At 43.2% G+C, this 13,751-nt stretch overlaps 1 protein-coding gene across 5 annotated transcripts in view; it reads left to right on the top strand.

Moving 5' to 3' along the window:
• Positions 1 to 13,751, top strand: part of ADGB (androglobin) — a 262,841-nt gene that overhangs the window by 88,953 nt on the left and 160,137 nt on the right. For all 5 annotated transcript variants that reach the window (XM_019550118.1, XM_019550121.1, XM_019550117.1 and 2 more), the window contains 2 exons: positions 1,284 to 1,374; positions 9,388 to 9,532. In XM_019550118.1, coding sequence (XP_019405663.1) covers positions 1,284 to 1,374; positions 9,388 to 9,532 — 236 coding nt within the window. The remainder of the gene's footprint in view (positions 1 to 1,283; positions 1,375 to 9,387; positions 9,533 to 13,751) is intronic.

Genomic DNA, 13,751 nt, shown 5'->3' with positions numbered 1-13,751 from the left:
CATGTCATATTTTCCTAGCACTACCAGGGTGCAAACAAGCATTTGTGGGACCTGCCTGAGGTTTAAGCATCTTATTTTAAGCCACCTAAACCAGGAGTGCCACTGGGGTTTGCCATTTGTTGGGAGTGGCGTGAGCAGCCAGAGGAAAGTAACTCAAGTGAGGGGCTGGTGGGGCTGGGAGGAGGTTGGCACATCCAGTAGGGGCTGGCAGATCTGGAGAAGAGGGCCAGCAGGTCTGTGGGGGGGAGATCCCCGGTCTGGAGGGGAAGTTACTGGGGAGTCAAAAATAGCTGCATCAGGGTTGGGATGGGGTGTGGGGGGAGAACAGCACAGCCTTGGGGCTGTGGTATGTGGCTGGCTTTTCCTAGCTCTGGGGCTGTGCTGTGAATGCATGCAGGCATTCACTAGGTCAGGTCTACCTCTTATTGATCTAAAGTTAGTTTACCTCTTAAGTGAATAACTTCTCATCAGGTGTCCCATTTTTAGGGTGACCTAAGCCCTGTGAACACTTGCATGCAAGGGCACTCAGATTGCTCAAACCAAGGCTAATATACCTTATACCTACAAGTGGTTCCAAGTGTCCTAGGAACCCTACTAGAGGTCCTGAAAAACTATTAATGCAAAAGGTGGATCGGTCCTCTTCTTCCTTGGTGCTTTTTTATGACTCAGTCTTGGTCAGATTACAGTGTGCTAAAAAGATGGATACCGTTAATGGATTTTCAGCATTAGAATCTGACCCAGCGTTCATATAGATCTTGATATGAATGAAGACTTTTTTTTACACATTTAAGTATTTTATTATATTTATTTTTTGCTTTTCGTACACTTTTCAGTGCATCTATCTAAATCTAATACCTTAATTAGTCAAACTTTATTGATCTCAGATGGAATGTTCTTGCTAGAATGAAATAAAAATTGAACAATGCTATCAAGATTTGGTTTGATTGGGTCGTATTGATTTGATTGCTTGCAGGATACTATTAGGGCAAGTCAGCTGTAACGAAGGTTGATCTCATGAACAGAAATGATACTGTGAAATCATATTTCAAAACTCCTAGTGCATTCAAATCTTCTGTAAAGCATATGTCCAAAAATAAATTATTTTTCAAAAAGTATAATGAATTGGAACTTAACAAGTTATGTACTTTTATAATATGCCACATCTTAGCTTGAATTATACCAAGAATAGCCTGGTATTAACCTTTATTTGTGAATATTACTTTGAACAATGTCACTGTTTCATTACTTAGTACACATAAGAGGCTTTACAACATTTTTTTCAGAGCCTATAGTGAAGAAATCTGAACAGCATATTGAAATTGCCAGTCCATTTTTGAATTACAGACTTAATGTTATAACAGTGCCCACGGATGTGTAAGTACATTAAACTTTCTGCACAGTAATGGAATTTATATGTATTCACTTAGCTGTTATAGTGTTAACAGTCCAGTTTTAAGTTCTAAATAATAGCAATATAAACAAAAAAGCCTTCCTTTTTGCTTTCAGTATACGATTATATAAATTAATTGCTCACTCAAGGGTCTGTAGATTTTATCTGACGTGTAACTGCACGAAAAAATGTTCTTTTTTAAAATGATGTTTTGCCATTTACCTTTCCTACAGTATTTCAGGCATTGTGCCTGAAAGTTCTGTTCCTTTCTTCCTTCTCCTAACAGACACCAGATTTAGCCTCAAAACATTGATCATACCCACAAATGTCTGAAGGCACAAAACTCAAAGCCCATCAAAATCAATAGTGGTTTTGTTCTGATTTAAGTAGGCTTTAGATCAAGTCCTATAGCATGCTTAGGAAGTTCTTATAGCAGTTACTTCTCTTTTGGTTGTTTCCCCCCTGTATTTTTTATTATAGCATTAATAAATGGAGATTTGTAATGAAAATGACCTATATAGCTCCTGAATCTGAGGAGTTATTAAATATTAAATGACTATTTCCCTCAATTATGGACGTGTTAATTGAAATTGGTCATGTATGTTAATTGTATATGAAAATTGGCTTTTTTTAGTTCATTTACAACTGCATGCAAATGGCAGAGGCCCACTTTTTCCTTCAGTTCCTCCTTTGTAGCTTCCTGCATGATATTGTAAGAAGAATTCACGCAAATAGCTACATATGTTCCTTCTGAAGTACAAGATGCATAGAATTGCTGTTCAACACTATTTAAATAGAAAAGAAAACATGGTAAAACAGCTTCCATTTTCTGTCATCAATAGGATGTACTAGTCAGGCGATGGATCAAGATTTTTAATTAAAAGTGTGTTTATACTTAGAAAGAAACCCTGCCTCTGAAGATTTGCTTAATAAAAGGCCTCTTGCCTCAACTTTGCACTTTGTCTTTAAGGCATTCTGCCAGTTGCTATATTCACTGGCACGGGAACACTTTCATGTTAACACAAGTTAGAGACTTCACAAAATCAGTGCTAGGCAACAGCTTGTGACAGCATTTCTGCTGCAGTACAGGTTTCAGACCTCTTCTTCAGCCCCAGAACATCTATCAGTTCCTCTCTCAGCTTACTGGGCCTCATGGCCTCTTGTCACTACTTTAGCCAGATTCTGCAGGGAGGCTACCAAATGACTGAGTCAGTATTGCTCACTGATTTCATCTAGGTGATATAGACAGATCAGTGGTACCTCTTGAATTGTTATGCTGTCTCCTCTCAATCCAATTCCACTGTCTACAGTATTGTTGAGAAATACTACAAGATTTAAGGAACTTTACTGGATCACCTCATAATCAAAATCTTCCAGACATTCTAGTTTTAACATAACATGTTGTAATATCCTGGAATTCAGGGCAGCCTGCATTTCTCTACTATCAGGGTTTTTGCACTTTACTGAACAATTCTTCTACTATGTCTTATATTAAAGGAAAGTAAAAGCTTTGTTTAAAAAAACATTGTTAGTGAAGTTGAGTACCCCAAATGTTGCATTAAGGTTTCCTAGGCATTCACCTTCCTTGTTAGCATGCCTTATGAAGCATTATTTAATTACATGATCAAATACTATTTTTACACTGGCCATCTTCCTTTGTTAGAAGGGAATGCTTTGGGAATGAATCAGGACTGTGTAGCGATTGTGATTGTTGACTCTAAGGTCTGTGGTGAATGAGGTAGGGAACCATGGAGGAAAAAGGACAGCCTGGTGATTAAAATAGTTAAAGGGCCAAAGTGGAAAATTGGATTCTTTTCTTTCTTCTGTCACAAGTCCTATGCAGTGCTTGCAGGTCACCTAGTCACCTCCTGTGAATATTTTGTGTTCTTTCTTTCTTCTTGTCCAACTTAAGGCATACTGTATCTTTGTAATTCTTTGTAAATTGGATCTTTGCTCTAAAAGTGTCAGGTACTATAAAATGTTAAGCATTCTGCAAAATTAGGTTATAGGTTTCTAAAACTGGATACTCCAAATTAATGGACACATTTTTTAACGTTGACTTTAAAGTCTGTCCTCAGTTTCTTGTCTGACGTTTGCTGTAAAGATTAATTAATTAACATTTATGCTTCACTAAAATCTTATGAGGAGGGCAGCATAGAGTATCTTGTCAGGAAATGAATAGTTCTGAATTTTGTGTGGGGTTTGCATCTTGTGTCTTAAATAATACATGGAGTGACACACACAAAGATGAGGATAAAAAGAAAAACTGCAAATGCTCATTCAGGCTGTGTAGTGAATGAGACAGGGAGCTTCCTGGTACTGGCTACCTTATTTTTGAAACTTCCAGCTTTTGAATTCTTAGCTTTGCAGATTTCAAAGTGCTTTACTGGGTTTCTTTTTAAATGTAGTTTTCTACATTTTTAACTAATAAAATGGAGAATCAGAAGTTTATAGTGTAAACCACTTGCATGCCTTTTAAGTAAGGTTGTGATTTTTAGTAGGTTTGAGATTTTCACATCCACAGAGTAGTATTCTGTGATGAGGTGACAAAATAACTGGAAGCCGTAGTCTGGTGTCATTTTTTGTATAGGTCTTCCAATAGGAGGTTGAACATGCCTCTTATTATGGTTTTCAGTTATGTGCATAAATATGGTGTTGCAGGGCATTGAAGTGCCCTGCTCTTAAAGAAGGACAGGTGTGGGTTGCCAGGGCAACACCAGAGGTCAGCTGACTGGAAGGGGGCAGGGCCTGGCCTTTATAAACAGCCTAGGCTGAGGCCAAGGGGCAGTTCCCTTTTGGCAGCCGTGAAGGAGAGAGCTCTGCCGGGAGTAGGCAGAGGTGGGAGGCCTGAGGACCTGAGTAGTTCATGGGTGAGAATACCAGGCAGAGGAACCCTGGCAGGGATGGAAGTAACGATGAGCCAAAGGGCTTTGGGATTACGTTTTAAGCCAGGAGGCTAGAGTTTGAGTTGGGGCCAATTGGCTGATGGTTTTTGCTTGTTGTTACACCGGAGGACCGGGAGAGACTGTAGGGGTAGGAGGAGGCCTCAGGGGAGCTCCCCAGTAGCGCGGGGGGGTTCCTGGCACGAGAGAGGGTGTCGCATTTTGGGGGTTGCATAGACCCCGGCCCAGTGGGGCAGTGTTGTGCAGGGCGAGGAGCCCAGTGCAGGTGAGTGACCCAAGAAGGCGGGTCTGGGGGCCAGGCACAGCTACAGCCACCTGATCCCCAATCGCGGGAATTGCGAGGCTAGGCCACAGGGAGGGCAAGAGCATTGCGGTGAGCCCCAGGGAGGGTGACCGTATAGCCCCAGGGAAGGCGACTACAAAATATTGGGATAAGCCCCAGGGTGGGCAATGACATAGTATCGGGGTAAGCCCCAGGGAGGGCACACATAGGCTCCAGTGTGGGTGCGAGAAGAAGCCTGGAGAGGGCGAGAGACTGAGTAGGAGCCCCAAGGAGGGCATATGGGAACAAGGAGCCCCAGGAGGGGGCGAGCGCACGGAGAGACCCCAGGAGGGGGCAAGGGCTTGGAAGGGCATGCGTAACAAGGGTAGTTAGACCTAACAACATCTGGGACATCCGAAAGGCTTGGGGCGTGGTATAAGGGGAGGTAGGAGCCACGCGTAGCCCTGTGACGGGAGTACACAGGATCAGTGGTAGACAGGGTACCGGCAGGAGTATGCCAAGGGATACCGTGCTCAAGGGGGTAAAAGGCAGCCTCCCTTACAATACTTTCACTATCAAAGTCATGGCGGGCGAGATAATGAGGGTGCATGGACACCCACTTGGCTTGGTAGGAGGCGCCAGGAGAGATCACGGCCGCTCCTGGGTCCCAGCCCTGTGACGAGTGGTGCATTGGCTGGGAACCGCCGGCTGTGCACGGGGAAGGAACCTGTGTCCCTTAAGAAGGGAAATAGAACCTAAGGGCTAGGATAGAGATGGACGTTGTAGAAAGACCACAGTCGTACCACAGCTTGTTGGTGGAGCTGCGGAAAGATGCCCACTGCGGGGAATTGAAAGAGCAAGACTGAGGCCTCGACCTAGGAAGATAAGTTCAGGATAGTCATGGCTCAAAAAGGAGTGACGGAAGGCCGGGGCAGGAAAATTTTAACTGGCAACTGAAAATAGAAGTGATACAAGAGAAGATGGCCAGAGTAGAACAGGAGTTAGAACTAACAAAAGCCCAGAAAGAGAGAATTGAGGCTAAGTCAGCAGCCTTAGCGTGACAGTTATCTCCAAGAAAGAAGGAGGGAACTGCGAAAGAAATCAGGCGCCTAGTGTCAGCAGAGGCAGAGAAAACTAGAAGGCTGGAACAACTCATTGTCCAGGAGGCTCACAAGAGTCAGGAGAGGCTGCAGGAAATGCAGAAGGAGAGGGAAGCCTGGATGGCTCACTCTCCAGAGACCTGCACAATTCAGATAGGGGAACAGCAGGAGGTGCAGCAAAAGCTGGACGTGGCTAAAGGCCTAATAGGGGTCCTACAAGAAGAAGTACGTGACCAGATGGACCAAATAGAGGGTCTACATAAGAACCTAGAGAGGTGGCAAGAGAGATGTTTACAGGCCGAATATTTGGCCGAACAGCTGCGAGAAAAGCTCAATGGAAACCGGGCTCAGATTGAGAAAAATAACAAGGTGGTAGTACAGGAGGTGGAAAAAGTGAAAGCCTTTATGATAAACCACGAGGCGCTACATGAGCAATACTAATCCCTTGAGGGGGAATTAGAGAAGCAGAAAAAAGAGAATGAGGGGTTAAAAGCTCAGATACAAGACCTGGAGGTGAAAAAGGACCACCTTAGTAACCAGACACAGTCACTTAAAACTCGCCTAAAAGATAGCCAGGCCAGAGAGGCTGGCATCACTACAGAGAAGGAACAGCTGCAGGGAGAAATGCAAAATCTGAGGGAGGAGATGCAGAGGCTGGGAGCTGATAATGACAGGCTACAAGAGAAAAATAACCAGATGGCCCTAGAAATTGGAGAACTCAAGGAGGTCGAGGGGCCAAGAGAGAAAGCAATAGCTGAGCGGGAACTGCAGACCCTAAAGAGCTTGGATACGCTAAGGGGAAAGTTGGAAGCTCTTGAAGCGCTACTTGTGGGATACATGACAGCCACTAAGCTAGAACTCCAGGAGAGGGAGGCACTTGTGGAATTTCTAAAGCAAGTTGAGGCACAAGTCAGGAATGCCTGGCCTAGACTGGTGTGATACCTAGAGGCAGAGGGACTTCCTAGGGTCAAGAGCTCAGCTAGTATTAAAGAGGAGGCTGAGCACGAACAGTTGGGGAGGAACATCAGGGAGAAGAGTCCCATTGACAAGAAATTGGAAGTGGTACAAAGGGAGGTCCAGTTTGCCTTACTAAAACACTGGGACCTGAAATGGGACCAGTGGCAGAACCGCCACTTACAAGAATTGAGCCTACTAGCTCAGGGAACTATCCCTGGTACAAGGCAAAGAAGGAAGCTAGCGCCTAGTCAAAAGCAGCCAGAGGGGGCTGATTCAGCGGAGATAGGGACAGCCGGAAGGAGGAAAATTCTCCCTCGAGGAGGGAGGCCACCTATCCTAGGAATAAGAACCAGGCACAGACAGTCCTATGTCCAAGGCGAGGTGGGCAAAGATAGACCCCTTTACTCCCTCCCACCCCCCCAGAGGAGGGACTACAACACAGCCCTTTACAATTCCACAGAGTGCTGCAGGGAGACACAGGCTGACTCTGAGCAGTCTGGGTTAGCCATCAAAGCTGCTCTGTACACTGCTGTCATCTGTCTCTGGGCAGACTAAGGGAGCCTGCAGAGCACCCTGGCATGCTTACAGGGCCCTCTCGCTGTGGAGTGTCAGCACTGCAAGCTCTCTGCTCTTCAGGGTTCAGAATAAATGTCTATTCAGGCATTTCTGGTAAGTTTCTCTACCAAGAGAACAAACCTTGGAGAAATCTTTCAGATCATTTGAATGTGTGAACTCAGCCTTTGACAATTCTATTATGATGTAACATGATACAACTCTGGAAAACTCTGTTTTAGTGATGACACTGAGGTATGAGGCAGGCTGGATTTTTCAATCAGCCGATTAAACGCTATTACATAGTCCATATAATAGTGTTTTTTTAAAAACAAAATTAGTAATTGCCTGAAAATATGATGCTGAAATATCAATGGGATAATGACTTCTATTTTATCTATGTATAAAAAGAAATGTATAGACCATGTGTAGATGAAACAAGGGGTGTGTGTGCATGACATTTTAAAGCAGGCTAAATGCTTTTTCACTGCTTTAATGATGTTAGTGTTTGCACGCCTTGGCAGCATATTGCACATTCCAGCCACTACAGGAAATTCAGCAGTGTAATGTGCCTTAAATGACTTGGGACTGCTCCAACAGCCATAGAGTGAAGCACCAGGCTCCATGCAGCTCAGGGGCTCTGCAGGAAGTCCTGCAGCAGCCTGGGAAGGCAGGCTCCACCCAAGAAAAGCGGTGAGCCTGATTTCCACCCCCCTCTCCGTCCCCCCACCCCGAGCCGCACAGGAGCGCAGTGCTGACCTCTGCAGCTGCGGTGTCTCCAGGGAGCACCTGAGCTAGGTGCCTGCAGCTGGGTGCCTCCTGGGGGAGACCACTGCTACTGTGGAGGGAAGTACAAGTCCTCACCCGCAGCCCAGGGAATGCTCTGCCTGCCAGCAGCTTGCCCTCCCCTCCCTGGTGCCGGAGAGGCAGGTAAGTGCAGGCTGTGTGCACAACACAATTAAGTACCCTAAATTGAAGCGGTGAATTTAAAAACTCACCGTGTGAATTTAGGGCGCCCATTTCATCTGTACATGCCCACAGATGGTAAACTAGGGCAACTTCATGGTTTATTTTTCAATGTCTTTATCAATTTTTTCTAAAAAATGTAGCTGGAATAGGAGCCTAAACAAAGAGGCAATATCAGATAATAAGTGAAGTAATATTTATAAATAAAATGTTGTAATAGATATATAAACTACTCTGTAGTATGCTTTTCATATTTAACAAATTGCTTCCTGGTCTGCTTTACTCTGCCAAAGATGACATACTTAATGTGTTAGGTTTCCATGACAATCATCTAATTTAATCTCCTGTGATTTAATTAACAGGTAGTAACCAAAAATATACAGTGAAAATGAACATTTTACTAAAGTAATAGAGCTGTTTAAATAATGTAAGCTGCTTAAATGATGTTAGACTCACAATTGGGACCACAACTATTTTTAATTTCCTACTGTTGTTCTAATAAATAATATAAATATTAAAACATTCCTTAAGAGAAGATAATTTTGCTAGTGTTGTTGCTAAAGTATTAGACATTCAGTTCTCTTTTAAGAAAGCAAGTTTGCACTTTACTCTGTATTTTGTTACTGTCATACTATCGTTAGACGTTTAAATATAATTGTTTTGATTTAGTGTGGATAGCTCATAAAATAAGTAATCAAATGATTTGTTTCTAACAGTCATTTATAGTATGCTTTTACTCCCAGTGAAGTCAAAGACAAAGCTCCTTTGTATATCAGTGGATGTAAGATTGGGCCATATACAAATTACCTTGGTTTACCGCTGTTTTTTAGTTGTCTGGTATCCATGGAGACCTATTTTATCTGAAAAAGTAAAACTTCATCCTGTAGAAAGGAAAGCATAGTTTCTTTCTGCCTCCATTTGTTCAAGTCCTTTTATATGCATTTTTTCCAGATACCAAAGAAGTCCTTTATTCCTGATGTCTATAATTTTGCAAAATAGGTTTAGTTTATCTGGGAGCAAGATGATGGCTGAGAGGGAGTAGATTTTGTTTGTTTGTGTACATGGTATTAAGGCAGGAATGGTGCATAACATACATATTATTTAGGTACTGTTCCGACCCTATTAGGTTTATGAAATAAAAGAAATGTACATTGTTTTGAGAAGCTCTTCTTTTCACATAAAGATATTTCTGAAGAAAATTAAAAAACACATGTGGATTAATGTGCCTACACTTGCTTTTATATTGCTGTTATTTAGCCAATTTCTATCATCTACCATCAAAAAAGGATTTCGTCTTGCATCCACCCTCCCTTCAGTTGCTGAGTGTGATGAAAATGTAAATGACACTTACCTGGATGTGAATCAAATTATGAAACCCTTGATTATGGAAGAGGCTTCTCAGGTAAAAAAAAATAACTTTTTTTTTTTTTTTAGCTTGACCCAATTTTATGCTGGAAAGGTTAATGGAAGATGAACCACCAAATACTGAATCCCTGGAGGTGTAGATTTTTTAAAACTTTGTTACTAAGATGGTTCTTTCTGCATTTAAATTAATTCATACCAGTACTTTCATTCAAACTGTTTGTTTTTCATAGTTTATACCATATTTACTTGAATCCAAGACCAGGGTTTTTCTCCTTATCTAACATAAGAAAAAGTGTACGCATCTTAGATTTGAGTACAAGGCAAGGTGCAAGCATCTGCAACTCCCCAGGGTTAGAGTCACAGCTGGAGTCACAGCTGCTGCCTGCTCCCCACAGCCTCTGACCTCCTCACCTGCCTCCTACCCATCCTCCCCCCCCCACACACACACATACACACACATGCTGCAGCTTACCCTCTGCCAGGGCCGAAGCTGGCAGCACCACTGCTACCACTTGCTTGGCTGTAGAGCCCCTGATCTCAAGCATGTTCTGGTCTTTGTGATCCTGAAAGATGGGGAGGAAATCTTTGAAAGCCACCCTGCAATACATGCTGGGTAAGCAGCCGTAGATGGTACACCTCTTCACAGAAACACCTTGTGTGTTGACTGTGTTCATTGTAGCAGCATCATTCCCAGTGAAGAAGCAGGTTGCAGCAAAGATAGCCTCACCCATGCCAGGGGAAAACAACCCCAACCCCAGGATACAGTGCCTTCATGGGATGATGTCAGTGGCCCTAGTGGGGAGGTGCATCTCCCAACGTTGAATCCCCGCCCTATCCTGAGGCCTCAAGCCCCTGGCCCAAATGGATGCTGACTCAGAGTCTGAGATGAGGAGAATGAAAGACTCTGGTGACCTTAAGGTGTCTGACAGCCGCCCTCTCAAGGAGGAATAATCACCCCTTAATGAGGGATAGTTCTCGCTTACAGGAGATGCCTCCTCTGGGGATGCATTCAGGGAACATCACTGCCTTGAAGGGTTAGGTTCCTTGATGAGACCAAGGGAACCTAGAAGGTCAAGAACCAAATAACTGAATACTTCCCTGACTATGAATGTTTCCTAGTCTTGGCTCATAGTATGACAAAGAAAGTGTTAGCCAAAGAGGCAGCAAAACTGTGCATTTAGATTTTTAAAAATGTAAGATGATGTGCTGGAAAGAAAAAAGCAGTTTGCTAGTGGAAAACAAGCCCCTTGACTGCAAATAGAAACTTTTTGGTCTATCCTAGATGACCTACAGCCCTTCCATTCTTCTCCATCTTTCTTTTCTGCCTTTCGTGTCACCTTCTCAAACCTCTCACAGTGCTGATCTTTACTCTTGGCTCACTCAACATACAAGGATACAGGAACTCCCAGAAAGTGAGCATCTCTGAATTCCAGAACCAGAGATGGATAGACTTCACCTTCTTGCAAGAGACTCATACAAATGGGATTAATGAGGCATACTGCCACACCACGTGGAGGAGAAGAGCTTTTCTCAGCTACAGCAAGAACTCCATCATGGGTGTTGCCATCCTCTTCTCACAAAAACTGTGGCTGGTTTCAGTATTTGCCCAGGAAGTTATCTCTCATTGCCTGCTAGTGGTCTGAATCATTTTGGAGCAGTGCCTCCTCATCCTGTTTAATACCTATGTACCCAAGAAAGCAGGGAAGAGGGTATGTTTTTTCAGGATTCTAGCTGACCCCATAGAGATTGTAACCAATGACAGCAACATCCTCATCATATGAGGTGATTTTGCCTTCAGGAAAGTTTTAGACTGGAATGAACTGGAGCCCCATTAAACGGTGCCACAGTGAACCCTCCACACAACAGATGCAGACCACCATTCTGTAAGACAACATACCTTCATGAAGACAAACTGCAGTGCACATCAGCATACCTGCTGACCTGCATGTCAGCATACACTGCACATCAGCATACACTGCAGCATACCTACATGAAGACGAGTTGCAGTATTCACAGATGAGCTGTGAGTACCTGCATGAAGACGAGCTGCAGTGCACTCTCTATGGCAGGCCTAGATTGGCTGTATATCACTAAACACCACCTGCCTCTGCTTCACTGAAGCCATGTTGTTCCATCAGGACTCTCAGACCACAGGTCAGATCTGGTGTGAATTGGACTTTCCTGACTTGACTCACACCAAGCACTGTCCAGGATGCCTACTTCTGCAACAGCTTCATTTATCTCTGGCAGACTTGAGTGGCCTCAAGAAGTGACTTCCTCTTCTGGAAGCAGTGATAGGAAATGGGAAAAGCACAAATCAAGATTTTCTGCCAATAATATACATAGCAGATGATCCAGGATTGCTCCCACAGTGTGCAGGAACTCAAAGTAGACGTTACAGAGATTAAGGCTACACTGAAGGATGCCAATAATGACCGGAGGCTGTATGAGAACCTCAAGCTCCAGAAAAAGTGCTTGAGAGAAATGGTAGAAGGAACAGGCCAGGGCTCATGAACTGAAGCTCTTTTCCAAGAACGCACAGTGGCTGATTCCTTGGCCCAGTTCTTTTTCAAATTAGAGAAGAGTATGCAAAACAGAAGATTGTCAGCCACCTTAAAACCATGTTGAGCCAAGTGCTCATGGGTCCTGCCAAGATCCAAGAGCATACTGTTAGCTCTACAAGGAGCTGTGTGCAACTGAGCCTGCCTTCCCAGAGACCATTGAGCACCTGCACAAGGGCCCCCCTAAGCTTTCCATATCTGAGGTGGATGAGCTCAGACAAGAGCTTTTTAGCACATTATGGCCACTGAGGGTCCCATCATGGGGGAGGCACCAAACCTTGACAAATTACTTATGAATTCTTGAATTCTAACTTTTTATAACCCTCCTCAGCCCAGACTTCCTCCACATCTTCCAGGTGAGCCTTGAAGATGGGACCCCTCCTGTCAGCTGCTAACGAGTAGTTCTCACACAATTAATTTATTTGTATATGATCAGTACTAAAGGAGGTACTACACAGTCTGAGGAACTTGAGGATCTAATTCTAGATTTGTGTAATGGTCAGATTTCCATTATTTCAATGTAGCAGGTAAGAATAGTATTTTGGACTTTTATGGTTAGTCAGATATTCTGGCAGTTAAGCCCAGAGACATTCTGAGCAGGTAATAATAGAATTTGACCCCCAGTGAGCTTCAAAACAGTCAAAATTCATGACAGTCATTTGCCATCCAGCATACATATAATTGTATATTACATAGTAGCTCTCTTTCAGTATCTTGCATTAGGCATTACACAGACATAGCCTAATCCCAACATGATTCTGGCCTGGTATAGGGGAGAATAAAAATAGAATGAACTTTGCACACAAACAAATCAAGACAAGACACAGTGTGATTAAAATACAGAAAAGCATTAACTGGAAAGGCGTTACTGTGGAATTTAGTCACACACACTGCTGAGTTAGGAGAAGGAAAGAGCAATAAACTCTTTACTACCTGAGCTCCATTGCAAAGCTATTACAGATATGACCTAATTATTTTTGTCATTGGTGTCTAGGACAAGTGGAAAATATAAATAGGACAAGAAAGTTCTCCCTCTGTAAAATTTAGAATGGATGTTTACCTGCAGGGTCATAAAACATAATTGGGAAGAACAAAGATTGAATTGAAGATACTACTGAGCTTTTTTACAAGCAAAGGAAACCTTTTTTTATTTTAAGACATGCTGTTATCTTTGTCAAATTCCAATCTCAAATAAGCAGTCTTTAATGAATTTGAAATAAAAAATTGTAGGATTGTAAATCATTAATATGATTCTAGTATGGAACTTCTAATATCCTTTTTAAGGAGTATTATCATTATTATATATTATTATTATATAGCATTATTCTGTAGTATTATTTATCATTACAAACCAGAGGTGCCCAACATCCAGCCCATGGAGCCTTGAAGTCTGGCCCACAGGGCTCCCTATGGATGGGAAGTTTGGTGGTGAAGGAGCAGCAACCATACTGCCACCCCTTCCTGCTGCCAATATTCCAAGCCTCGTAGGGAACCTTAAGACTGTGTTGTTATTTACTGGGTGCCTCTACATGTGCACTTATGGCATATGAATAAACTGGAGTTTATTGCTCTGGAGTTAATTGCTCCTGGGCATGCCTGTTGAGTATGTGCCCGGGAGCAATTAATTTTGTAGTTTATTCAGGCACAGCATATGGAGCCCAGGTGGAGTAACCCTGCCTGGTAGGGGCTTAGCGG

This window comes from Crocodylus porosus, unplaced genomic scaffold, assembly GCF_001723895.1.
Source record: "Crocodylus porosus isolate Cpor-Errol unplaced genomic scaffold, CroPor_comp1, whole genome shotgun sequence".
NCBI classification, from domain to species: domain Eukaryota; kingdom Metazoa; phylum Chordata; order Crocodylia; family Crocodylidae; genus Crocodylus; species Crocodylus porosus.
Note: the sequence above shows the minus strand (reverse complement) of the source record. Positions and strands in the feature narration are given on the sequence as shown.